Source organism: Spodoptera frugiperda, chromosome 30, assembly GCF_023101765.2.
Source record: "Spodoptera frugiperda isolate SF20-4 chromosome 30, AGI-APGP_CSIRO_Sfru_2.0, whole genome shotgun sequence".
Lineage (NCBI taxonomy): Eukaryota > Metazoa > Arthropoda > Insecta > Lepidoptera > Noctuidae > Spodoptera > Spodoptera frugiperda.
In genome coordinates, this window is record NC_064241.1 from 1,958,484 (window position 1) to 1,984,604 (window position 26,121).

General features: G+C 38.6%; 1 protein-coding gene across 2 annotated transcripts in view; it reads right to left on the reverse strand.

The window, feature by feature from the left end:
• Positions 1-26,121, reverse strand: part of LOC118269639 (rootletin) — a 50,749-nt gene that overhangs the window by 9,914 nt on the left and 14,714 nt on the right. Inside the window, exons 1-34 of one of the 2 annotated variants that reach the window (XM_050706995.1) lie at positions 21,277-21,457; positions 19,725-19,820; positions 19,426-19,611; positions 18,873-19,102; positions 18,418-18,583; positions 17,843-18,052; positions 17,269-17,595; positions 15,930-16,084; positions 15,621-15,732; positions 15,209-15,314; positions 14,864-14,994; positions 14,106-14,257; positions 13,836-13,981; positions 13,319-13,449; positions 12,617-12,813; positions 12,009-12,174; positions 11,292-11,481; positions 10,676-10,845; positions 9,941-10,133; positions 9,333-9,516; positions 8,575-8,750; positions 7,688-7,873; positions 6,883-7,063; positions 6,305-6,470; positions 5,972-6,085; positions 5,472-5,679; positions 5,015-5,124; positions 3,394-3,570; positions 2,745-2,852; positions 2,331-2,415; positions 1,910-2,004; positions 1,358-1,586; positions 676-820; positions 19-263 (exon numbers count right to left, since the gene is read on the reverse strand). In XM_050706995.1, coding sequence (XP_050562952.1) covers positions 19-263; positions 676-820; positions 1,358-1,586; positions 1,910-2,004; positions 2,331-2,415; positions 2,745-2,852; positions 3,394-3,570; positions 5,015-5,124; positions 5,472-5,679; positions 5,972-6,085; positions 6,305-6,470; positions 6,883-7,063; positions 7,688-7,873; positions 8,575-8,750; positions 9,333-9,516; positions 9,941-10,133; positions 10,676-10,845; positions 11,292-11,481; positions 12,009-12,174; positions 12,617-12,813; positions 13,319-13,449; positions 13,836-13,981; positions 14,106-14,257; positions 14,864-14,994; positions 15,209-15,314; positions 15,621-15,732; positions 15,930-16,084; positions 17,269-17,595; positions 17,843-18,052; positions 18,418-18,583; positions 18,873-19,102; positions 19,426-19,587 — 5,353 coding nt within the window. In that variant the 5' untranslated portion in view covers positions 19,588-19,611; positions 19,725-19,820; positions 21,277-21,457. Of the gene's footprint in view, positions 1-18; positions 264-675; positions 821-1,357; positions 1,587-1,909; positions 2,005-2,330; positions 2,416-2,744; positions 2,853-3,393; positions 3,571-5,014; positions 5,125-5,471; positions 5,680-5,971; positions 6,086-6,304; positions 6,471-6,882; positions 7,064-7,687; positions 7,874-8,574; positions 8,751-9,332; positions 9,517-9,940; positions 10,134-10,675; positions 10,846-11,291; positions 11,482-12,008; positions 12,175-12,616; positions 12,814-13,318; positions 13,450-13,835; positions 13,982-14,105; positions 14,258-14,863; positions 14,995-15,208; positions 15,315-15,620; positions 15,733-15,929; positions 16,085-17,268; positions 17,596-17,842; positions 18,053-18,417; positions 18,584-18,872; positions 19,103-19,425; positions 19,612-19,724; positions 19,821-21,276; positions 21,458-26,121 lie in introns of those variants that run through there. The other variant, XM_050706994.1, reaches the window with a different exon arrangement.

Consider the following 26,121-nt stretch of genomic DNA (forward strand, 5'->3'; position numbering starts at 1 on the left):
TTGTGAAATTCAACTTACCAGAGTCCAAATCAGAATAGTAGACGCTCTTCTCAGTCCTATCGTGGCTCTTGCTCCTGAGCGTGGGTCTGACCATGCGTCGCTCGGCCTCCAACTTGCGTACAGTGTCCTGCAGTACTTCGCACTTGGACTTGAGTTCCGCGCGGTCTCGTTGTAGTTGGTGTAACTCTCTCTCTAACTCACTGTCGCTGTTGCTTTCTTTGCCGTCCCATGTCGTCATACGTAGTTGGGATTCGAAGGCGGACCTTTAAAGAGATTAAAAGCGTTTGATTAATGGTGTGAGGTTAGGTGTAGCATAACTAAAGCCCATAATGAGTTTCTGTTAATAACAAAAAGTCATACAAGTTATGGGAACAATAATAAAGCAAAAAAATATCCAAAATTTCGTATATAAGCTTCTGATAATGGGGATATGCTTAATAGTTTGGTTTAGTAAGTTTCCAATTTATCTTAAAATTCTATAAGGTATTATTACAAGAGACTCATGGTTAAGACACTGCTTAAGAAATCTGTGTAATTGATCGAAATAACTAGTAACACAAAAGCTACAAATTCATTAAATATCAATTACTAGTTTTAATGTATTGGACTATAGTAAAAATTTACTCCGTAGCTGACCAGTATAAACAAAAAAGTAAATATTTTCGTTGAACATACCTCTGCACCTCAAGGTTGGCTAGTTGGTTGGTGAGCCTGTGCACCTGGTCCTCCAGCGAGGAGTTCATCCTCTTCATCTCCCCGAGCGCTGCTTTGGCACTCTCCAGTTTCTCCGTCAATACTCGCCGCTCATTTTCACAGCTCGCTGAATAGAAGTTATTTATAGATATTGTTACCAGTTGTGACAGTCATAACGAGTTAAAAGTGAGGTAAATGACGGTAGCGAAAGTACTGCTTGTTATAATAATGTAATCTTAGCATACAGTCAAATCTTAGAATTTAAAAATATGTTTGTAATTATGAATCTTTCAATCCATTGGGCAAATACAAATGAAGATCTATTTCAAAATTTTATAGTATTTCGTGTCATACAACAACTTGTCCATAGTATTAAAGGGACTTTGTTCATAAAAATCTGTAATGAAGAGACAGTAAAATGACAGATGAGTGTTTACAAAGAATGGATAAGTTAAATCGTATTATTGTGACCCAAATCCACAAGTAACTTGACTAACAAGTAATTTGTGTTAAGCTTATAATAGCAACGGACTTGATGCATACTGTGTCATTATGTATGTTCCCGTGCCTTAACCGGATTTCATGTTGAAACTAATCTGCTAATGTAATATCTATGTACCTACTCATGAATGCAATAAATAATTTGAGTAAAAGCAATACTTACACACACTCTTCTGTATCTGCCTCAGCTTATCAACGGCATTATGTTCATTATTCTTAGCTTCATTGAGTTGCCTGGTGACTTTGCCGAGTTCTGACCGAAGCTCTGCCTCGGCCGCGGCGGCCTTCTGCAGTGCAGTGGACAGTTGTTCCACGGTGCCTTTGAGGGAAGTACAGCGGTCCTCTAGTTGGGCTATAGTACGTTGGTAGCCTTCGCATCGCTCTTGTAGTTTCTGTAATGTATAATGTGGTGTTTTAGTTGGTAGTTTGGCAGATGTGTATTAAATGTAATACATTATGTATTATGGAATCAAACAATACGCATAAATCGAATAAATGTTTTTTGTCATAGAAAATTAATTGTGGTGTTATTCTCAAACTTCCAGACAACCGTTGGTTTATGCGTAGGATCAAACATACTACATAATGTGGTCTTAAATCGATATATCAATTTTAAGGACTTTTAGTAGAAGTTGAGTTAGCTTTCAAATCGAATCCGATTCGTCCTTAAATAGAAATCGATTCAGTTAAGTACTAATTATAAAGAAGTTCTTACCTTCAATGCCTGATCTCTGTCCCGAGCCGCGACGGCAGCTCTTTGTACGTCGCCCTCTAACTGAGCGCGTCGTACATCCAGACGAGACGCACGACCTGGAAATAAGATTGTTGCACTAAATTCTTCCATTCTTTAACATACTGCATTAATTCCCTTATAAGTCACCTAAAGAAAACTAGACCTTTGGATAATAGTTTGAGCCATCAGACCACCACAGATGGGGCCCAGAAGGGCTGATGCCTGATCCAGAGCTGTGGACTACCTAGCGGGTTTACCGGGGCTCCGGCTCGAAAAGCGGGGTGGTTTTTAGTCAGTAAGAGTCTGACACTCCCTTTCGCCTCGACCAAGGCGGGAGAAGTCATTGGATGATTTTCCTGCCTCAAAAAAAGGTTAATAGTTTGCAAAATAATTCAACACGTACCTTCAGCCGCCGCAAGCGCTTCACGGAGTTGTCCGACTTCTTGGACCCGTTCAGCTAACTGTACTCGAAGATTGTCTCCTTTGTTCTGTCAATGAAATATCGTATTAAAATAACACAGATTTAACTAACTTTTGAATGTGAGTCCCAAAATTTCAATCTATACTAATATTATAAAGCTGAAGAGTTTGATTGTTTGTTTGTTTGAACGCGCTAATCTCCGGAACTACTGGTTCGATTTGAATAATTATTTTTGTGTTGAATAGTGCATTTATCGAGGAAGGCTATAGGCTATAAAACATCACGCTATGACCAATAGGAGCCAAGTAGAGCGGGTGAAACCGCGCGGAAGTAGCTAGTCAAATATAAACAACAAATGAAAATGTTTGCTTTATTTTTTAATGTTCATGTTCTTACCTCATTTTGAACTTTCTCCTCAGTGACTGCCGACAGCGCTGCCTCTAGACTTGTGATCTTGTCTCGCAAGTTGCTGATTTCCAGTGTCTTACTTTGTACAGATTCATTCTGAAATAAACAAGTAATTTTAAGATGGCGCTGTAAGCTGAGATACAGGCTCACGCTTAGTTCGGCTGCAGATGCTCATTCTCTGTGTTATAAGAAAACTGTCAGCCTAAATTTGTAAGAAAAACTGTAACTACCCTTTTTTTTGTCAAAGTCAAAGCATTTATTTCAATTAATCCTAAATAAGGCACTTTTGAAACGTCAAATTGAATTGTCCGTCAGTCTGTCTGTCAGTGAAGCTAGGCGCTCGTAGCTCGCTAGGTTGATAAATATTATTATATTATTAAGATAGTGGCGGCGGTGATTGCTTACATCAGGTGATCCGTAAGATTGTTTACCGATATACGATAAAAAATGTATTATTCCAGACTAATTCGGATTCTAATCTCATCCCGATCCCTTTAGCCGTTTTGACATGATTGCACAACAAACATATTATTCACAAATTTACAAAACTTACGAATTTACAATATTATTTAGATAACACTTAATTTGTTCAGTAAACCAAAATAAACGAGGGTTTTAGCTATTAAAATAAACTCACGAGTGCATTAATCTGCGCCTCCTTCTGTCCGTATGCAGTCTGCAGGCGCGCCTTCTCCTCCTGCAGCGCGCGCAGGTTGGTGGTGACGGAGTGCAGCTTGTTGTCGCCCTTGCCCTGCTGCTCGCTCGCGTCCTTCAGCTGCTTCTTCAGCATGCTCACCTGCGACTTGTAGTCGTCCTGGAATTATATATACACAGAATGTTACTAGTGTTGAAATACACGGTATATGCATGAAAGGTTCGAGAGAAGCTCTATTAATTTCAAGTGATACCGGGACTCATTGTATTTTATATAAAATAAATCATTTAAGTATGTACGGTAAGCTAACCAAATAAGACCTACCTTATTTTTATTACCGCCTAGCTCGTAGGTTTAAAATGACAATGGGCTGATAATTTCAAAATCTTATATTTATTTATTAAACTTTGTAATAATGGAATCAAAATGACTTTAGAAACAAAAATTACAATTTTGTATACACAAATAACTAAAGTGTCACTTTGGCCTTATTGGGAACCCTATGTCTTAATAAGGCCTCAATAAAAACTAGTAAGTATTCAACTACTTAATTATAACAAAACTTTGTCAATGCTTATAATAAATGTAATGAGATCTTATTAATTAATTTTGGTCATTATACATCAGGCTAAACGAGTTTCTCATCATGTAATACCCAAGTAACATCTTTGAAGTCATCGGTACCCCAGCATCAGTCAAACGAATGAGAATAACTTCTTGTTCTGTAGCCAATTTAGCGACCGACCTAGCTTTCGTGTAGTGGAAACCACTCTTTAGATGATGCGTACTTCTTTGGAAGTTATATCTGGCTGCAGCAGCTTACCGGGTAAAACAGGGTACATAAAATTCGAAGGGTAAATAGATACTATGAAGAATTTCCCGATATCCATTCACCCCTTTTCTGTATCTATTCACCCCGTTTACCCCTTTCTACCATTTTAACAGCGTTTTCTATCTTTTGCAAAATCCATTGGCTTTCTTTTTGACAGAAGCTGGTGATCCGTTTTCTATGAAATTACTGAAAAACAACTATGCCGTAATAAGGCCTACACGTTTTTTTGTAGGCTTTATTAGGGCATGGCACATAGGTAAAGAAAACAACGATTATATGAAATACACAGATATTATAGCTATTACACTAATGTGAGGAGATGGCTAAATGTATAATTGTCATATAGACAAAACACGGCACGTCGTATACTGATAAATATAAAAATACTAACAGTTTACGCTACTCGAATTTTATAAAAACTAAAGTGCGCTCCACGTCGTGATTGTTTTCGTCTGTAGGTTCCACGCGTCCACGCGCCATCGCGGCACGGGTTGCTTGCTGTGCTCAAATTAGTTAAGTAATGTGCATGCACACTTCTACAAACTTTGGCGACCATTTGACATCGGGAAGAGGGAAATTTTCAAAATAGGCTTTATTGGGGCATAGGCCTTATTTGGTTAGGTTACTATACCTCGAAAAATACATTAGCAATTAATTCAAGCTAGTGGGAAAGAACATGTTATTTACATTCTAGATTTTAGGTCAATAATAAAGCAGATAATGGTGTCTGATACACCACAGCACAAACACAAGACTTCACAGTATATGTACCTTTTCCCTTTCGATCTGGCACACATCGTGCATCAGGTTGCGCATTCCCTTCTTGATGAGCTCGGGATCTACGTCTATGATCTCGTTACGATCCTCCGAGTGATCACGACCTGAAATATTCAAGGGATTTTTTCGCAATCAAACATAATTTTAATATGTTTAATTGTAAGCGTAGCGTTACCCCGGCCTCACAGAAAACCCGACGTGAAATAACGCTTGCGTTGTGTGTCATTATATGGGTAATGTTATCGCAAATCCCATTTATCCCCTTTTCAAATTCCAACGTTTCCCCAACAATGCCTCTGGTGTTTCGAGTGTCCATGGGCGGCAGCGATTGCTTATCACCAAGTGATCCGTCTGTTCGTTTACCGACTTATACCATGAAAAAAATGGGTTTAACCGCGTGAGAGTAGCTAGTAGTATTAGTGTATAGGTATAAGCTAGAGGCAGTACGTACCCCTGTGCGGGCTGTACCGTCGCGCGGGCGAGGCGAGTCGCTTCCTGGACGCGGCGTGCACGGAGCCGTCGGGCTGCACGCCGCAGACGCGCCGCAGCCCGTGCGCGATGGACGACAGCTTGGCCTCCGCCTCGCGCCTGCCCGCCTCGCACTGCGACAGGGACGCCTCCAGCGCGCGGCACCGGCCCTCGCTGCCGCCTAGTCGCGCCTGGGGGACAAATACTTCACTCAAATACTTGATAGACGTGCTTATTTCTTCCGATACTGCTTAGAATATGCACACGCAAATATACTTTACAAATTCTTCATCCGCTACCCATAATTTAAAATTAATAAAAGTTTCAGGTCCACCTTTCAGATTGTAACCCGGCCGGTGGGTTCAATTATCGAAGAATCCTATTTTTATCGATTTTAAATAGCCAAACATCATATTCCCAAAAATATCGATAGTTTCATTACATTATTTAAAGTATTGATCAATAGTGTTTATATGTACAGACCTTAAGTTCCTGTATCTGTTGCGTAGCGTCAGCGAGACACACCTCGAGGTTATGTTTGAGTTCCTCCAGTCGACGCTCCTTGGACCGACAGTCCTCCAGGCGAAGTACTAACTCCTGAACACAATGAAAAAAATATAAGGATTGTGTAAAAATTGATATGAAAGAAGAAAGTGTGATGACAATTAAGTTGGGTTTGTCATTGAATTTTAAAAATCAACAAACATCTTTCACGGCCTCTGTGTCACGTGGCAGGTAATTACGTACTGAGAATAACATTAAATTGTTACCAATATATATAACAAGTGAAATAAGAAAATAGTGTAGGTGTAGTACCTGGTCCCTGGCGCGGCAGGCCTCCTCCAGGTCCGCGGCGCGCTGCCTGCAGGCCTGCAGGTCTGCCCGCGCGGCGGCCAGCAGCGCGTCCAGCTCGGCGCCGTGCCGCCGCGCCGCCGCCGCGTCGCCCGCGCAACGCTCGCGCTCCTCGCACTCGTTCTGTAGTCTGATTACCACACATATTTTCACTTAAATACTCTCCTATCTTCATTTAATAATTAATATGTATACTAAATCTGTGGATGAATCGTGATTTTTGACAAAAAGTCTATAAAAGTAATGTCAAAAATCAATCTACTTCCAATTCTGTGCGAAGTCCCAACCAACTCTCATAGATTTTAGTAGGTAAATGGAAAGAATGCGAAAGAAAATATCCAATATACAGTTGGATTACAGTTGGATGCACATTTACATGAGTTAGAAGTAAAACACAATTAATTTAATCATCTCACAAGTGATTAATGAAGAAGAAAAACATCGGTAAACAACATTTTAACTCCTAGAATTTCGAGAGTCATGTCAATATATCCTAAAATGGAATAGGGGCAGCAAAATAAATAGACACTCATTCCACATACCTAGACTGCAACTCCTTGATATCATGGTTGGCTTGCTCCAAAGCAGCTCGTTCCCTCTTGAGTTGGTTCTCGGTGGCCTTCAGCTCGCGGGTGACGTGTTCACCTCCCGTCTCACTCTCCTTCAACATTGTCTGAACGCGAGATAACTCTAGATCGAGGGTTGTGCGGTTCTCTTCTAAGCCTGGAAACAATATTACAAAATTGAGTTGTTATTTTATTAAAAACGTTTATCCATTCACAAAAATAACCTAAATTTAAATATTTTTTGTTTTAGTCAGTTCTTTTATCCATACCACAGTTTTCCCTAACAACCAATATTTTATGTTGTATGTTTGTGTTTATAGTTCACCAATACCTTAATCGACGAACATGCATGAAAAGACTGATGACTGTTGATGAAGCGAAAGAGGTATGTAAGATTCTTAGAAATTTGCGTTCCTTTGTCTTTGTCCTCTGCCTACCCCCATAGACAGGCGTGAGATTATGTATGTATATAGTTCACCAATACTTTCTATACACGTGTCATCTAAGCAACGCTTTTGATATAGATGTGGTGACATGTTTGTTTTTCAAAATATTAAATTGAAGAGACACTTGAAGTTCAATTTTTAAATTGCCCTTTGGTCCCGTCTCTTCGTTCATATTGTATTGACTGCGTGGGCACCGATTCTGTAAGCTCCGCTTGATGCTCGATGTAGAATAATAGGTGACGTATTAAGTAGCGTAATTACCGTCGTCGGCCCATTATATAAGCGAAAGCGGAGGCGGTAGCGGATTATATCGTTACAAAGAGACAATAGTGTACCTGCAATCTTGTGGTAGGCCTCGTCCCTGGCGCGCGCGGCCTCCCTGCGCTCGGTCTCGGCCCGCTTGACGTGTTCCCTGAGCTCGCGGCAGCTACTGTTGTACTTGTCGCGCTCCGCCGTGCAGTTCGTCAGCTGGCGACGCACGTCCGTCAGCTCTTTGCGGAGACTGTCCGCTTCGTTCTCCACTGGAATAATAATGACAAGGATTAATATTTATAATTTTTTACACACAACATCATCACGCCTTTTATCCCCGAAGGAGTTGGCAGAGGTGCACATTACGCCATGTAATGCCGCTATACAACGTACACGCACTTTTCACCATTTTTGTGTTAAAGTCCCATGTAATATTTATAATTTTTTCTGTGTTATTAATATTGTATTATTTGTGCTGTGAGTTCACTTTTTGAAACTAACCGCCGTACTGAGAGTCATTTAATGGTTACTTAACCCAGTCCTTAGCAATTGTTTTCAGAACAAAATCTTTACTAAGGCGTAATTTAAGTAACTATTAAATGTCTGAGTGCGGCAGTTTGACTTTACTGTATTCGGCCCAAAATAATTAAATGACTGACAGACAAGATTCAATTTGACAGTTGTGTGAGAAATAAATTAGATTGCTTTATAAGATCAATTTCTAAGACACCGAATTCAAATCTCTAAAATTATTCACAGTAACTAATTCGTAAATAATCATCTTACGTGGACATTTAAACAAAGTTACATCTATATTTAGAGTAACGAACGTTGAATCAATATTTTAGTAACCCATCCTAGTTGTCTTTTTACGTTATTTTTTTTAACAGCTACTTGTCTATCTGTCTTGTTATCTTGTGACTAATAACAACGCAACGCTATAAAATTCATAGACTACACATCAACTCACATTCCTTCAACTTCCTCATGGTATCCTGTAGCTGCGCGTACGCGTTGTCGTACTTGTCCTCAGCGAGCGACAGTTGCGCCCGTATCTCCGTACACTCGCGCGTGACGGCCTCCTTCTCCAGGTGTAACTCCTTGATGCGGTTCTCGAAGCGGGCGCACTCGTCTTCTGCTGTAGCCCTGGAAGAAAGGAAAACAAAGTTGTAGTAGGAAGATGTCTGTTTACTTTTAGTAAGGAAGGAGAGCCGGGTTGTAGGTTCTCTTTTGGATAGATGAAATAGTTGTAAACCTATTAGGAGTATCGTCACATCGTCGGTGCCTTTCATGATTTTGGCGTTGTACAACAGATTATCAAGAAGAATAATAAGATACAAAGCCTATATTTAGACACATGGAGCTGCTTATGTAGTAGATATTATTTACTATAGTAGTCAAGTTTAACTATATAAATATTATAGCCCCCTTTGAGGCGTAAACCTTTGCTTTGAGTGATACTTGCCGAGGATAATAATAGGTCCACAGGTTCAATCCTAAACCTACGACTAGCTTTCACACTAAGCACTAAAACAAGACTTTAGAAAGGAATTTTATACAATCTCCAACACAAATAAAATGGTAGACAAAACAATATATTAGAACTTGATGCGGGATATTTACCATGTTTATTTGTGTTTATGAGTTTCCGATATTCTAATACTAGTGTTAGTGTGACCATGTCAGTTTAAAAACTTATAAAACAATATAAGTAGTAAGTATACTAACTTAGCTTCTTCCAGCCTCGTCTTGAGCGCGGCCATCTCGTCTTTAAGTTGGTTGACATAAGTCCGGTCCTGCTCGGCCCGCGCATGCGCGTCCCGCCGCACTCGCTCCAACTTGTTCTGTTCGCAGTCAAACGCACGCTTGGCTTCTTCCAAACGCTCCAGTAGGGCTTGCTGTTCTTGATGAGCTAAGAAATAAAAATGGATTTGTTTAATGAACAAAATAGTAATCAGAGCTTGCTCACGTAACGAATTAAGATACCCGGCCAGTTTTAAACCACAATAGGAGCTAATCGTAGCTTAAAACTAGTCAATTAGCCTTGAATCAGTTATTTTTTTAGATGACGACTGCAACTTTATTAATGTAAAAGTTTTCAACATTTGTTTGGTTCTTAACTTATATATTAACTTATTGCAAACACCAAAATGCTAAATGCCCAGAAAAACCAACTTAACTAGGAGGTGCAGTATCTTTATTTCGACTTCAGAAATCATTTCTGGTATATAATAGACGTTGCGCATTGACCATCTCAACACCTTTAAATTCACTTAGTTTTTCCTAAATATTTTTTATTTTTTTCTGAATAATAATACTTATTATTCCCAACTCACCCATCAACAACGCCTGTTGCTTATCATTCTCAGCCCTCAGCATGGCTTCATCATGCTGCAGTATGAGTTGGTCCCGAGCTATGAGTAGCTTCTTCTCTCTCTCGCGCGCGCTAGCCTCGCATGACTCTTTCTCGCTCGTCAACGCTGCTATAGTCTGACTTAGTTTATGTTCTAGTGTTTGGCGGAGTTGTTCCTGTAAAGAAATTGTAAAAAGTGCTTATTTAATAACTAAACCATATTACAGACTGAGTAAGTTTAATTTCTTCCTGTTTCTACTTTACACCTACGGCAGATTTTTCCAAGAGGATGTACATAATAGTAGACTGTCGATTTTCATACGTTACCCATACACTATAATTTTCACCTGTGTTGTGGTTGCGTTTACAAATACGCAAACCCCAAACAACAATTTGTTGATTACACAAAGGTTTGCTCCGTGCGGGAATCGAACGAGTTACACGTTGCGCGACAGCCAGTTGCCCAGCTACCACGCCAACCATGCAGTTGATTGATCGGATTACTGCTCTTAGTTTAGAATAGGTGTTAAAATATGTTAGGTACTAGATAACAGGCACTACCGAAGGATTAGCGTTCAACAGTTTTTTAACAGCGATCAATCATCACCACGTGTTAATATTATGTTTTGCACCGTCTATCATACTAATAATTCAGTTCACTGATACGGCTAAAATAAAAATCTTTCTAAGCAATTTCCACTATCATACAATTTCTTACCTTCTCCTCCTTAAGCTTGGTGATGTTCTCAGCAGTGGTGCGGTTGATGTTGGTGATGATCTGCTGGTACTCGGCCTCCTTCTTGCCCGACGCCTGCGACATGGAGTTGCGAGTGTCGCGCAGTTTGCGCTCACTGTTCTCCAGGTCCTTAGTCAGACGGGCGATTTGACCTGAAGGTTATAATAGATTATTTTGTTTTAATTGTGATTAAGGTAGTGGATGGCTGAATGGTTAATGCACCTGCTTCTGAAACATGGGAATCGGTTCTAAACTGGTAATATCAATAATAGGCTACTTTTCCTATTAGTCAAATTCAATACTTTTCCCAAGGTCAAATGACTAATGCGTTATGACATCATCAGACTTTTACGTCAAATAGCAGACTTTATTCTAGAAGAAGTTCATGGAAGAAAAAATCGAAAATTAAGTAGATTATCAAATCCATGAAAGTGTGATTTTTTTTTTGGATATTTTATAGTATTGAAAAATCCAAATAATTTATGTTTGACTAAGGAAACTATTCAATTTATAGAACGACCAACTCTCAAGCACGCCTACCCTATAAGCAACATATTTACTCAAGACTTGAAGACACCCAGGTTACAATATCACTTACCCTTATAGTTCTCCTGCTGCACCAGCGTCTCCTGCAGCTCATGCTCGAGCTTGTTCCTCTTGTTGTCAGTGTCCTCCAGCAAGTTGGCAGTGTCGAAGAGCACGGCCTCTAGGGCATCCTTCTCCGACCGTACTCCCGCCAGCTGTTCCTGTAGGTGCTGCTTGTCCTTCTCCAGGGAGTCTATCAGGATCTGAAGAAGATTAAAGATACAGCGTATCAGTTTTTAAGTAAGACTCGAAACTGGATATTGCTGTGGCTAAATACAAGTTTAGTGCAAAAAACAGCTGTCAAAGTATCACTTCACGTTTATGGGCGGTGGCGATTGCTTACCATCAGGTGATGTTCGTTTACCGGCTTATATCATAAAAAAACTTAGCAATCGTAAAGGCTGTAATATCAAATTAATTTTCTTTATTGTGTTCGTGATATCGAGTGTTACAACTAACTATAATGTAGATTTTGAATGCTGGTACAACTGTTTCTGTCATCTACAAATTGTTGCTGCCCTGAGTATGAATATGATGTACCTATATAATTATGAAATCACCAATGACACAGGGAAACGCGTTGTTTCCATTTTTATTATTATTATTTAATTACTATCAGGGATAAGACCGACTTTGTGCATATCTTTAATGTTTCTTTTTTGTATTATTTTTAATAATGGTGTACAATAAATATGAATCTATCTATCTATCTATATATCTGTTTCCTTACCTGTTTATCCTCCCCATCCTTGACATGGTCTTCCAAAGCCCGGTTAATCCTGCCGATGGTCTCATTGGCCTGCTCCAGTCGTTGTTGCAGACGTATGATCTCTTCGTTCAGAGTGTCCTTCTTGCGAACCATTGCTGTTAGCTGGGAGCTTAGCTCGCCACGCTCCCTGAGTGAAATCATTAGTTAATAGAATAACTTGGTATATACATATTTTGCCATAGTGATGATAAAACGTAGTTAAGTTATGAAATGCCAATACGAAACTAAAACAGAAAAAACTCGTTACTATCATTACGTCTATAGGCCCGCATCGTACGCACGCAACGGATTTTAGTTTGTCTTGTATAGAAACTTATACAACTGCGTCCACTGATCCGCATCGTACGGACCGCATCATCAGCAATGCCTACATGCGATGCGTACCGATGACGTCATACGGAATGCGTACGATACGGGCCTGTGGACGCTTACCTTTAGTCATCTTTATGCGCAACTATAATTAGAATTGACTAGCCTAATAAATATAAAAATGAACTTTATTTAGTAAGTTGCTTATGACACATGTCTCATTCTTTATATTCAGTTTTTAAAAAGCTTTTTCTAAGTACCTCATAACCTGTCTCAACTCCAACTCCACTTTATCTCTCTCGCCTTCAAGGAACTTGATCTTCTCACACAGCGACGCCTTGTCAGCTTCGAGTTCCATCCTAGTTTGTTCAGCTGCCAGTAACTCTTTGCGCAACGAGTTCAGATCTCCTTGCTGTTCCGATGACTGGCTTGATAAGTTGGACTTCTCGTCTTCCAACTGCGGGGAAAAAGTATTTAATTAATAAAAAAAAGGTAATTTAAAAAACTATAAAACCTGACTGCGTTTCTTTACAATATGAAATTTACAATCCCTAATACAAGACAGTCATCGTACCCGATTGAAGCAGTTAGGGTGCTTTCTGTACTTAGTGAAGGCACATGCGGCTGGCTTTCTAGTTTTGACTGTTCGGAATACACATTAGAAAGATCAAATATGCAGAACTATAGTAGACCTCTAGTAAACTCCTCTAGTAAAGACCTCTGTAGTAGACTTCTAATAAACTTGAACATTTTGAACTGAAATCTGCATTCCGCCTGTTAAGCATGAAGATTAGGACCATTTTTCATGAGCTTAGTTGATTTGAAAGTAGGACGTAATTTAAGTGAATTTTTTTCTCCTAGACGCACAACAAACTAATAACAAACTGAAGTAAAGTACTGTAGGTGATCTTATTAAATATTTTTCACATTGACATTTTTCAAAAAGACATTTTTCTACTTACATGTTTGACATCTTCATGCAACTTCTTTTTGTCACTCTCAAGGTTCCTCACGGCGGCTTCCAATTTCTCCACGAGGTCTTGCAGATCACTCCTCTCCATAAGAGTCCTTTCCAGTTCTATCTCCAAGTCACCTAAACAAAAACGGTTGAGATTACTATTGAATTCTATTTACTACTATTGTGCGCCCAATGGCTCCAGTATAGAATTATTATTCTATTTTTTTTTCTAATCCCAAAATATTTAATGGTAAAGTAGGGCAGGATCCTGGTGTCGTGGGCACTCTGGAAAATTGCTTATTGGAACTAAAAACGCAACAGGCGAAGTATGAGGATACAAAAAACACGTTTTCAAATAGGCATGCCTGTGATCTTTGGAAGGAGTGCCTTCAAAGAATAACAGCCTCACTAGAAAAATGGCATAATTACTAGTTGAATAGAATAACCAATGTATATGATTTCAACTTAGGCATAATTAGTGGTAAGCTTATATGCAACTGTGTAATAAAGAATGTACTAACTCCTATGTTTCTCCATCTGCGAGAGTATGGCGTCGGCTTCTATCTTCTGTTGGTCGAGCAAGTCCCGCGCCAGCGCCGTCTTGTTGAGCTCCTCCCTGGTCGTCACCAGCTCCGAGCGGAGCCGCGAGGCACGTTCTTCTTCGGCCCTGTGCAATACAGAATATACTTTAGTATGGTATGTTTATGGTATTAAATCTACTAATAGAACAAAATATCGTAATTTGACCTGTATCCCACTTAACATAAAACCTAAAATCCAATGAAACACACCTCAACACTGCCTCTCTGCTAGACGCCTCGCGGTGTAGATGGTCCACCTCGTCGTTCAAGTTCCTCTTCTCACTCTCCAGTGCTTCTATAGCCTTCTCTAGACGAGAGTTGATCTTTTGAAGCTTCTCATAGTCTGATGTTAGAGATTCCACCTGAAATATTCAGCGGGGATATGAAGATAGGTAGTAGGTTTAAGTATTGTTTTAAAAAAAATGAAATATGGTCATAAATAATTTCTTTATGTGTTAAAATTTTGAACGTCCTTCCACGTTCAGTTTGTTTGTAATATTTGTAAGAAAATGGGTTCACACTTGGTGTGTCTATCAATATGAAACCTGCATCGATCTCTTGTATTAAAATTGTAAAAATATTGGTAAAAATCAAATTAAGAATAGAAATTGAACTATATGACAAGTTCAAATCACACAAGAGAGGTAAGTTCAAGTACATATATGTATGTATGTATGTATGCATGTATGTATATCGTCACACCTTTTATCCCCGAAGGGGTAGGCAAAGGTGCACATTATGACAGTAATGCCACTGTTCAATGTACACCCACTTTTCACAATATATGTTGTAAATCCTATGAAATAGGTGGTGAGCCTATTGATGGCAATAGGCTTACCACTAGTTAGTAGTTGCTTTACGTTTAAAATAAATCAAATCGAAAGCGCGTTTGGCGCCCTGATTGGTTGGTTTATTCGAGCCGGCTGCTGTACTAAAATTAATTTTGAAATTCCTGTGTAAAACCTCACCATAGCATTGATCTCGACGCGGTTCCTCTCGAGGTTGTTCTTATCGATCCTGAGCGCTTCCACCGTCTTCTGCATGGACTCTTTCTCTTGCAAGAGTTGATGAAGATCGGCGTTGGCTTGGTCTAGTTTACCTGTTTATAATATTTAACATTTAAGAGTCTATTTAGAGTACTATGTAGAATACCTTTTTGCTAGGTCAAAAATTGGATAACGCTTTAGGAATTTAGCACGTAATCCTTAAGCATTAAGTTGTCATTTCGTAGAACAAGAACAAAATGAGCTTGTACAATAGGTTAGGTGATTCTTAAAAATATTTTTATCATTGCCATAGTCATATAAACATACCTTGTAGATCCTGGACCTTACTCTCTAGAGAGGCGACATTAAGGTCGGCCGCCTCGCCGTGCTTCCTACAAGTCGTCAGTTGTTCGCGAGTGTTCTGCAGTTTTACCTGGAAAGCACAATAACAGTTTTATTGTTATTTTCCTAACTCTCCTGAGACATTCTAAATCCATTATGCTTTTACTGCTCATAATACTAAATACCGATCATGACTATGAGCACTGGCATGTCATGAAAGTAATTGAGCTAGCTTTCAAACAATAACGTGATAAAGCTGTACTGCTGTACACAAAAAAATAATAATTAACAATAGTTTTGAAGTGAAACCGCCATGTAAACAGTTAGTTGGAACTTTTTTCTGGTCAATAAGGAATTTAAAGTTAATAAAGATTATATCGGCATGATGAATACTTACTTGTAACTCATGTATTTGTATCTGATACTTGTGAAGTGCAGCTTGTACGGCCGATATTGTGCTCTCGGCGAATGCTGTTGCGTTGGCGGATGAAGTAATACGCTTTGGAGATCTGAAATACGATTAAATGAATTAAAGGAACTTAAACAAATGTTGCAGTAATTTATAAATTTAAATATATCTTTGTTAGGAATCTATTTTTTCTTACAAATGTCCAGATGTATAGTAAAATTCTCTTTAACTGAAGTGCTTTTAAACCCAGATAAGTTCATAGATGAATGAAGGTCATAAAAATATTAGTCGTATCACCTATCGTGTAGATGTAGATGCGGTGCGTGCGCGGGATGTGCGGGCGCGACGTCAGCGTCGGAGTCGTGTATGAGCGCGCGCGCCACGTCCTCCAGCGCCGCGCGCATCACGCCCGCCGCCTCGCACGACGCCTCCGCGCTCTCGCACCGCTCCTCCTGCGGGGGACATATATTCAGTAGTACTTACACCAGGTCACAATATCCTTTTATTAGGTATACTCAATACTATGACGAAAGACCTGCTATAATAATGTACAGCAGTCCTCTATTGTTAATTGCTAAACAGGCCTCAAGATACATAGGTCTTCATCGATAGCCTCGAACTTTATATTTAACTAAAGTTCTTTTTGTGAATATTGTCTCTCGATCAAGGTAAGTGATTTAAATTTATAGACGTTGGTCTATGAGGTGAAAGAAGTGATTATTTTACGTCTTCAGTATTTACTTATAAAAAGGTCTGACAAAACATTAGCTTTATCGTTTTTTTTTCACTAGCGAAGGTTACCGAATTCGAATACTATAGCGAAGACTAGTAGTGGTAGTAGTCTTTGTATAAATCTAGTTCTTATTGTTTACTAAACACAATACCTAGAAATTACGAGCTTAGCGTATAACGCTTGCACTTCCCACGACTTCTAGTACCTAATTGATGTTACGCAAAACACCAATACCTAAAACGGAATCTAGCAATAGACATTAAACACGCAAACTATTAGGTAGTAATGTAGTATCCTCGTTTTACTGAAACCTGAATGACATCCTTTCATTAAATTCCGATTACAAACCCTAGTAGCCTAGTTTAAGGTGTAGTAGTTTAGTGACGTTTTTACGTTACGTTTTAGTAAGGAGATCGTAGTGGATAGTAAACAATTCAAGAGTTAGGCAATCATTCACTGTAAAAATATGGTTGCTTACGAAACTTCACTCAGGAATCTAATTCACCTTAAATTCTGTTCAACAGGTCAAACAGATATTATAGTCTCGTTGTTAACTATAGGCACAACTTTAGTGGTTAATATTTTTATAATAACTATTGTGAGACATACTAAATTAACAAAAAATCACGGTTTACTCACGTAAATTAATGGAGAAAAGCTCTACTAGTTTCGAGTCACATAGGGGAGTCCCTAGAAGAAGAGTTTCTTTGAACTTTTCTTGATTAATTTACGTGAGTAAACCATGATTTTTAGTTAATTCAGTGGTTGACGTTTTTGAAATCATAAGGCATAGCGTATTTTCAATTCATCCATATAGCCTTGTCTGTTTATCTGTTACGCAAACTAGATCAAAACAGCAAGCACACCCAATTTATAACAATAATGAACCACCATTAAACTCACCAAGCCCTGAAGCTCTCCCAACAAGCGTTGTATCCTGGCGTCACGTTCGCGCAACTCAGCGAGCGCAGTGTCACGTTGCGCAGTCATGTCGCGCAAGTCCACGCGCATACTCTCCACAGTATACGGACCTGCTCCTCCGGTCGCGTGACCCTGAGCCCCTTGCATACCGGGCCCATGACCAGCTTGGTGAGACCCCGGGTAACCAGGCTGGTGAGAACCTTGGTAACCAGGCTGGTGAGAACCTTGGTAACCAGGCTGGTTAGAACCTTGGTAACCACCCTGCTGTTGGGTCTGGTAGATGTTCTGCTGAGATGACTGGAAGTCAGGCTGCGGATAACGAAAAATATGTTTAACACAATTTCTGTGCCAGAAATATTTAATTTAATAACTATATTTGGATTGTCAAGATTATGATATAAGTAAATAGTTATATACAATACAATAGTTGCCAAACACTCTTTTTAGTAGTAAAATTATTATTCCTGCTCCTATAAAAGAGTAAAGACTCATTAAGAAAGAATAAGATATAATACCTATCTATCTACCTATGATAAAAACTCAATTCTTAACTAACCTTCAAGCTCTGAGCTGCAAACGCATTGATGGAGTATCCGCTGAGCATGCCAACAAGTTCTCTAGCATTGGAATCGAACTCGTTCCTCACACGGTACAGATCACGCTCCGTGTTGGTCTGCAGTTCAGCGAAATGACGCTTCACAGACACCACCTCACGCCACAAGCTGAGCAGACGATGGTGCTCGTTGGAGTAGTAGTCGTTAAATGCCTGTAATTCCAAAGTGATTTGGATAATTTTACCTCATGTCTGTCGGTATATGAGACTCAATAGAAAACACATTGTGTCTCATGTTGATCCGTGTTCTGACATAAAAAGGGTTAAAGAACAATTTTTTATTAATACTGGTGTCATCCATAAATGGTTGTTCCACGGCAGCATATGATTTAAATGTGAAATGATTTAATATGTGTTTGTAAAGTAAACACACTCATAACACAAAAGAAGGTTGTACTGTGGGGCAACTACCATTGTTTCCTTACTCTATCTATTTTTAAAAATAAAGAAATTGCATGGGTTACTCATGTTTGTTAGGTTTTTGAGTATAATCCAAGAGTACAATAATATTATGTTACCTGTTCTTCGTCCTTCCACTCATCCTCCTTGATGGCCATCTCATCCCGCAGAGCCTCCCAGTCATTGGTCAGCTTCTGCAGGTCATTGGTGAGAGCCTCATTCAGATGGTGAGACTCCTCCAGTTGGTCACGCAGCAAGTTGTTCTGCTGCACCAGTTTCTCACACCTGATGAATTACAAATATAAGTTAAATTGGCAGTACAATTAAAGTGACAGTAAGAAAATATTTTGTACATTTATCTATTTAGAACAGTACCTCATTTATGTATGACAAACACCCACAGCAAATTCATTTTTATTTTATAAATTGTACTTAAATTAAATTTGTAGGGCAGGTTATTTACTAAGCTTAAGTTACTTGATAAATGCAGGAATTAATTATGTCCCTCCAAATCTACAAACTGCACTGTCTTTTACTCTGTATAAGTTTTAACTTTGATCTTCAAAGTCCTTACTTGCGCTTCTCTTCATCCAAACGCCTCAACGCGGTCTCCAGGTCGGTGATCCTGGCGTCGGCAGCAGCGACTGCGGCCGAGGAGCACGTGGTGGCTGCGGGCGGCGGCGGCAGCGACACGGAGTGGCTCTTCACGGCTGGCGCGCGGAACGTGGACGACGGCTCGCTGCGCGGAGTCGTCTCCAACATCTGGTTCTCCAGCTCCGAACATCGCTGCTTGTATTGCAGCACCTTTGTCAAGCGACATTAATGTTGAATGAAGCACTTTTATCTCACACAAATTAGATTTTCAGTTAGAATTTTTGTATTTTCATCAGCTGGTAAGTATTCAATTTGTAAATAAATATCTGTCAGCGAAATGTCAAATAATTGACAGCTGAGAAAACATAAATTTTTTGACGTTTTATGAAACGTTCTGTAATTACATTCACGTAAAACAAACAGGTTATTTTTGATTTTTTTTTTAAATATTATTATTTGCAAATTGAGCAGTACACACTGCACAAAAAAATGTTAGAAAATATATTTTTTATGTGACTCTGAATTTGTTTTACCTTGGACTGAAGCCTAGACACCAACGCAGCTTGACCTTGCTGCGCTCGACGATAGGCCTCAAGTCTACGCTTATGATCAGCAGCCTCGCCGGCAAGACGAGCGCGCAGCTCCTCGTTCTGCCGTCGCAAGTCACTGCTGACGCTTCCTCCCGGAGAATCCATCTCCGGAGGACTGTCCAAAGACTTCTACCAAAAACAAAAAAAAATTGGTAATGATGAAACCTCTTGAGAAGCAACAAGGAAGAAACAACCTTCCATAATTTTATTGAAAACCTATGCATATAGTGTCTAGTACATACTTCCTTCTTGAGCCGATGAGGAAGCGTGCTCGGAGGTCGCCTGCCGACAGGAGCCCGAGCGCTCCGTGGCGTAGTCAGACCTTCCCTGCTCGGCAACTGGGAAAAAGATATGTGGTTAACAATTTTGATAGAATACGGAATGTTCTTAAATATTCAAGTAGTTTCAAAATAAATCAAAACACAAATCCATCAAAAATTCATCAAAAACAGTTTTTTTGAATTTAAAATCATTTTAGTGTTAAGTTAAAATCCATCTTAGATGAGACATAAAAATTATAAAAGTAGCGACCTGAAATGTAACTTTCTTCTTAACCTTTCTTTGTTTCATTTCTAAATAAAAATGACGTGCCGACTTAAATTCGAAAGACATTCTGCACGAAAGCTTAACTCATTCACTTATCTGTGATTTTCACAAAATAAAACGTCCACCAGCTCGAGGAAATAGAAAGGAAACCGTAATAAAAAGTAAAAAGACAACATTCTGAGGTGTGGCAACAGCGAAATTGCGGTTTGTACTGCAGAAATAAGTCGGGCGAGCTTTCCGTAGGGCGGCAAGAAACAGTGGCTATCGGACTAGGCATCTAATTATTACCGCCCACAATGCAGTTACTCACAGACCCCTTGCCGAGGTGAATAAACCTGTCCCCTTTTAGCTCTAAATAAGTACCTACCTGCAAAGGTTTTGTAACTATTGCAATCAACCCTCATGAAACTTCTGTATTGATGGCACTGACAATGATTTTCCATTTTGATTAGTAGGGAGGTGTTAGTACAAAGCAATTATTCCCCCAATGCGGAAGTGGGTGCCCACATGGCTATTTACCTAGGTACCTGGATACTACAATTATTCATCGGGTTGGTTACATTGTGGAGATTTATCATTATTAGTCGTGGCTGCATGGGAAATAATGAAATTATATTCGCTCCGTGCGAATACTTTCAGATAGCTAGATGTAGCCAATGTTTGTAGATTTTTATATGGGTATATAAAAAGCATTCTTATTAAGTAATGAATATTTTATAACTGAGCACGTTATTAAATGATCCTCAATATGGATTTGATACTGATACCAAAAGTTAAGATATTTTACGAAACACGGTTTCCTGGACGTAATAGCTATAATCACTTATCAAGTAAGTTATCACAAGAGTAAACAGCAATCAGGAAATAACATCAATCGTTAAGTATAAAATTATCATCGAGCTTCGGAACTTGGTAAGTACCTACCTACTTAGTGGACGATAAAAATCAATGTTATATCAATAAAATGGTTTTTATGCTCGACCATCAAAAAGAGCATAAAATATATTTTACTGTGGTTCAGGCAAAGTATATTATAAGACTTTTGTAAATAGTAGGCAAAGTACCTTCTAGTAGAGTTCGTAGCTCAATGTGGGTCAGGTAATAGGTCACTTACCTCGCCACTATCGTATGCCATTCACTGCTAGTAAATTTAACCTTGCACAACAAAACATGTAAACAAACCGACGTTTACGATTAAAATTCAATATTTTTTCTATAAATTACTTCTAATAAAACTGAAAAACTCACCTATTTTAACAAAAATGTGTCCGTGCCCATGATTCGTCGGGGTATTTGATCAAAACTTTGTGAAAAATTGATAATACGTCGGTATCCTAGCAACGCAATCAAGGCGTGTTCGTAACTTATGACGATTAATTAATCGAAACTATAAGTAACAATATTGACACACACTGCAATCTTAATTATATTTATTAATTTAGACAAAATATTAATTAGTTAAAGAAACAATTGAACTTAGCCATTTTGTTTACAGGAATTCCATTTTCAAATGTTACGCGCCTAGTTTTACGCCTGATGCAATTTTAACAGCCAGTATTATTTTTGCACATGCGTGCAACTTTTTGCTAAACTAAACCATTTTCTTTTTTTTTTTCTTGTAATACCACTATGTTTTACACGTGTGTACAGCTGTAACTGATGGGGTGAACTGTTTAAAAATTAACAAATAGGTACATACATACGGCCAAGTTATTGTTATTTCGAGGGGCGACCGATTCGCTTGAGTAATCACCGCCCCCTACTAGTGTTCGTGTACCTACCTCAACGATATGATAATGATAACACGTTTTTATTTGGATTCCGCACTTATTGAAACCTTTTAAGTGTTAGCAAGGTAAGTTAACATTGTATCACATACATTAATTTAAAATTGATCTAAGAAAAGTGACTATGCTTAAAATAGATCAAGAAATTCGAATTATTTTCGTTAACATTCTATTGAAAGCGAGGTTCGTGCTAACACAATTTCTGCTGTTTTATCAATAAAATTATACGGAACTATCAGTTTTAAATGGGACTCTCGGCTGACCCAATTCCCACTATCGATTACCCTATCCCCAAAGTATCGCCTGATTTACAAAAGGAGCTACGCCGTAGACACTCTTTAAACACAATTTATTACTCTATTAAACAATTTAAGTATTTATTGATTGTGAATTTTCGTGTTGCGTTTCGAACTTCCTCAAATTAAGGAACCTCAATATTATCCGCATACTACTTACACCTGAGCCGTGATGTAAGGGTAGAAACATGCACCCATTACTTTACCGTTTTTTATGTGTGGTGGGGGTAGGTACTTTACATGAGAAGACATATTTCGAAACTTAAACTAGAAGATCTTCTGCTGAAATAAATAATGGCCTCCCCCTTAAAAGAAGGGGTGGAGGAAAATCATCCAATGACTTCTCTCGCCTTAAATAGGCGAGAGGGAGTGTCAGACTCTTACTTACTACATCTAAAAACCACCCCGTTCCTACTCCTGCTTTAAAACCGGAGCCCCGGTAAACCGCTAGGTAGTCCGCAGCTCCGGTTGGCAGGTGAACTTGGGGTTGGAATTAGAGCACCAAAAGTTTAGAAAATTAAGTATTATAGAGTTTTACAAAAGTTTCTTAGATAGCATCATCTGAAATGGTATCCAGTACTGACTATTACATGACTATTAGTACACCCCTTATAACAAACCAGTGAAAACCGGTTATTATTGGTATTACCTATACATAAGCTTCTGTATTGAGTGTAAATAACAGGAAAATAAAGTTATTTATGACTGTCTGCAATATTCATAACTGCGTAGGTACTAAGTATTTGTTTAGTTTACATCTACAATCGTCCAATGTACTTTGCACGATTGTAAAATTAGACAGCTGAGTGAAGGGATTGTAATTAAGTACTAGGTATAAACATCTTTGCGAAAGTAAGATTAATCGTTAATCGTTATGTTTTTAAAATATTTCTAAATAAGGGCTCGTTCACACAACGGGTTTTTAAATTAAGATTGTTGTTTTAATATTATTATGTTTGTTACTTGTGTCAACGCCATTGATATTTGCTTATTTACTTTGACTTAGGTAAGTACTTATGTATCTATAGATTTATTGATCCAATACCTACTATTTTTTTAAATCTGTCTCATGTATAGATAGCATTAACTAAAATAATTCAGTCCGATTCGCGACAAAGCTCGAATAAATATCGACTATACTAGTAATTTCGAGAAAATCGCAATACACTAAGACAAAACACATAAATTATGAATAAATCTTTATTACTTAGTGAGATAGTGCGTCACAGCTTTGCGTATGATGCGTGAGGTTCGACGACCGATAGCACAATCCACGATAAGCTTCAGTCGCAATTTTAGTTAGTAACCATGATAACATTATGAGAATTTATTGATGTTCTTATAAACGTCCTGTTATTTCCAATTACTGGAAAGATCTTTTTTCAGAGGAAAAAATCATCCAATGACTTCTCCCGCCTTGGGTGAAGCGAGACTGTTAGACTCTTGCTGACTTAAAACCACCCTGTTCCTTCACCTGCTTTGAGCGGGAGCCTCGGTAACCTTTTACGTTGTTGTTGAAAGATCTTCAGAGTTATAAATTAATACTTACATTGCTTGAGTATTTACCCAGTGTTAAATAATTTGTTTGCAAAATACCAACATTAAAAAACGTTGATTGGGCAAACTTCGTCATAAACACAGTAAGTTGACATGGCGAGCTACCTACGGGTGTGTTTCAGAATTTCCTAACGTAGCAGACAGTGTTTAGTATAAAACAGTGATATTAGAAATTAAAGCTTAAAATAATATGTGGCGAAGGTTTTTCTTATTTTGAAATTACATATACCGCATTGGCAATTCAATAATCGCCACGCCTTTGATCCCCGAAGCCGTAGGCAGCGGTGCACATTACGGCACGTAGATGATGTATTTTAATGAAGCATTTTAATAAGTTTCATTTAAGTCCATTATTGTAAAAGCACATAAAAAACAGTAAATTAATCTATTCTGGAGGGACTTGCCTATTTACCACCTACATAATAATTTTATTATTATGCAACCATTAGTGTTTCACAAATCATCGAGACACATTGAAATATAGCAAACAATCAAAAAGCAATAAAAACCGGGACAGACTGCACACGTTATCTTATCCGAATGTTATTATTGAAAGCAAAGCAGTATCATCAATATAATAATAATTATTCTTATATTTTACGAGTCATTTTATTTATAGTCGTCCATTTTTCAAATGATAGCCCTTGCCCTAAAATGGACAGTGATAAGGGATGGTACCGTGCTTATGTTTGTATTGGCCATTGGCCATTACGTAACATAGCGCGCCCTTTGTATGACACTACGCGAGGTACCAGTAGACGTACCTTCTTACAATACACCCACTTTTAGTACGTCAGCTACATACATGTGTATGTTATCAGCTACATTGTAATAGGTGGCAAATAGACGAGCCTACTGCCAAACAAAGCGCGTAACTTCATACCTATAGATACTTATAATTATTCGGACTAATTATATAGGTACTCTGCCGGACATAACTTTAGAAGTACCCTTAACCGACGAGCATGCATGAAAAGACTGATGGCTGTTGATGAAGCGAAAGAGGTATGTAAGATTCGTAGCAATTGGAATGCCAACGGTAGGCAGAGGTCTACCCCCATGGGAGACAGTACATAACATTACGACGCGACGCTTTTTAACAAGCTTTTATTTGACGTTAAAGAAGAACAAATGCGCATACACATTTTATATTGTAGTGTAGTGGCCTATACCAATTACCTACTACCACTCTGCAGACTCACTATCTCCAGACACAAACATTTATACCATAAAATACTGTAGCGATGTGAAAAAAAGTCAAACAAAATACAATTTAACTACAATTTTGAAGATCTATCATCTAAGTCCTAAGGTACAAAATAAGGAGCTGCGGACTACCTAGCGGGTTGACCGAGGTTCCGGCTCGAAAAGCAGGAGTAGAAACGGGTGGTTTTTATTCAATGAAAGTCTGACACTCCCTCTCGCCTCGTCCAAGGCAAGAGAAGCCATTGGATGATTTTCGCCACTTAAAAAAAAAGGTACAAAATTAACAAGGGTGAATTACATCATTATCTCTTCCCTGGTCGATCCACGTTCTGGTCTTTAAGGTCAGAAGACTTTAGACATTGTTCTCATTCCTCATTACGAGCAAAGTCCAAAGATCAATATCGTAATCTTTATTGACAATATTTTAATTTATTTATTTCGTCATATTAATATGTGTCAATGGGTAAATGTTAATAAATATGGAGATTAAAACTTTTGTCAGATTTATAATTGGTCCGTCCAAAGTCTAAAAGTCGAATTTGTACAAATATTTTGTTGACAAATACTTAATATTAAAATGTTTTTGTAATACCTACCTACATACTTTCACGGCCAAATAATTGAGTTAACTGTGACGAGGTGTTTTGATATCTTCGGATTGACTGGCTAAAATGACAAATTTTTAGGTTTTGTAAAACGTTGCCCCACACTAGGATTTTCTCCTGTGTCGTGGGTGCGTTTACAAACATACAAGTTCACATACACATGACATCCAGACCCGAAACAACAATTTGTGGATCACACAAAGAGTTGATTCGTGCGGAAATCGAACCCGTGACACGGTGAGCGGCAATGAGTGAACCGCGCAGTCAAACCATTACTAGCCAGGATTCAGGAAGTTCGGCGGTGTTTCACCCCATTAGCCTCAAAAAGCACGTAATGTTAGTCCTGCGCCTGACCTCTCTCCGGCTGTATCGGTCTGCAGTCATCGAGAGGATTTCATTTTATGTTATTTAGATAAATTACTTATATTACAGACTCATAGACAGTCAATTAAATACGTTTCATATAAAGCGCTCGCGGGAAAGCCCCGTATGGTATGTCCACAAGTTTATCTAAGGGCTTAGATAAGCTTGTGTCTTTTCACCTTTGATATTAACCAAAGTTTAATATTCAGCGTCCAAAAGTCCAATAATTGACACTAAGCTACTAATCTTATTACTATTAATCATATTTTTTAATATTTC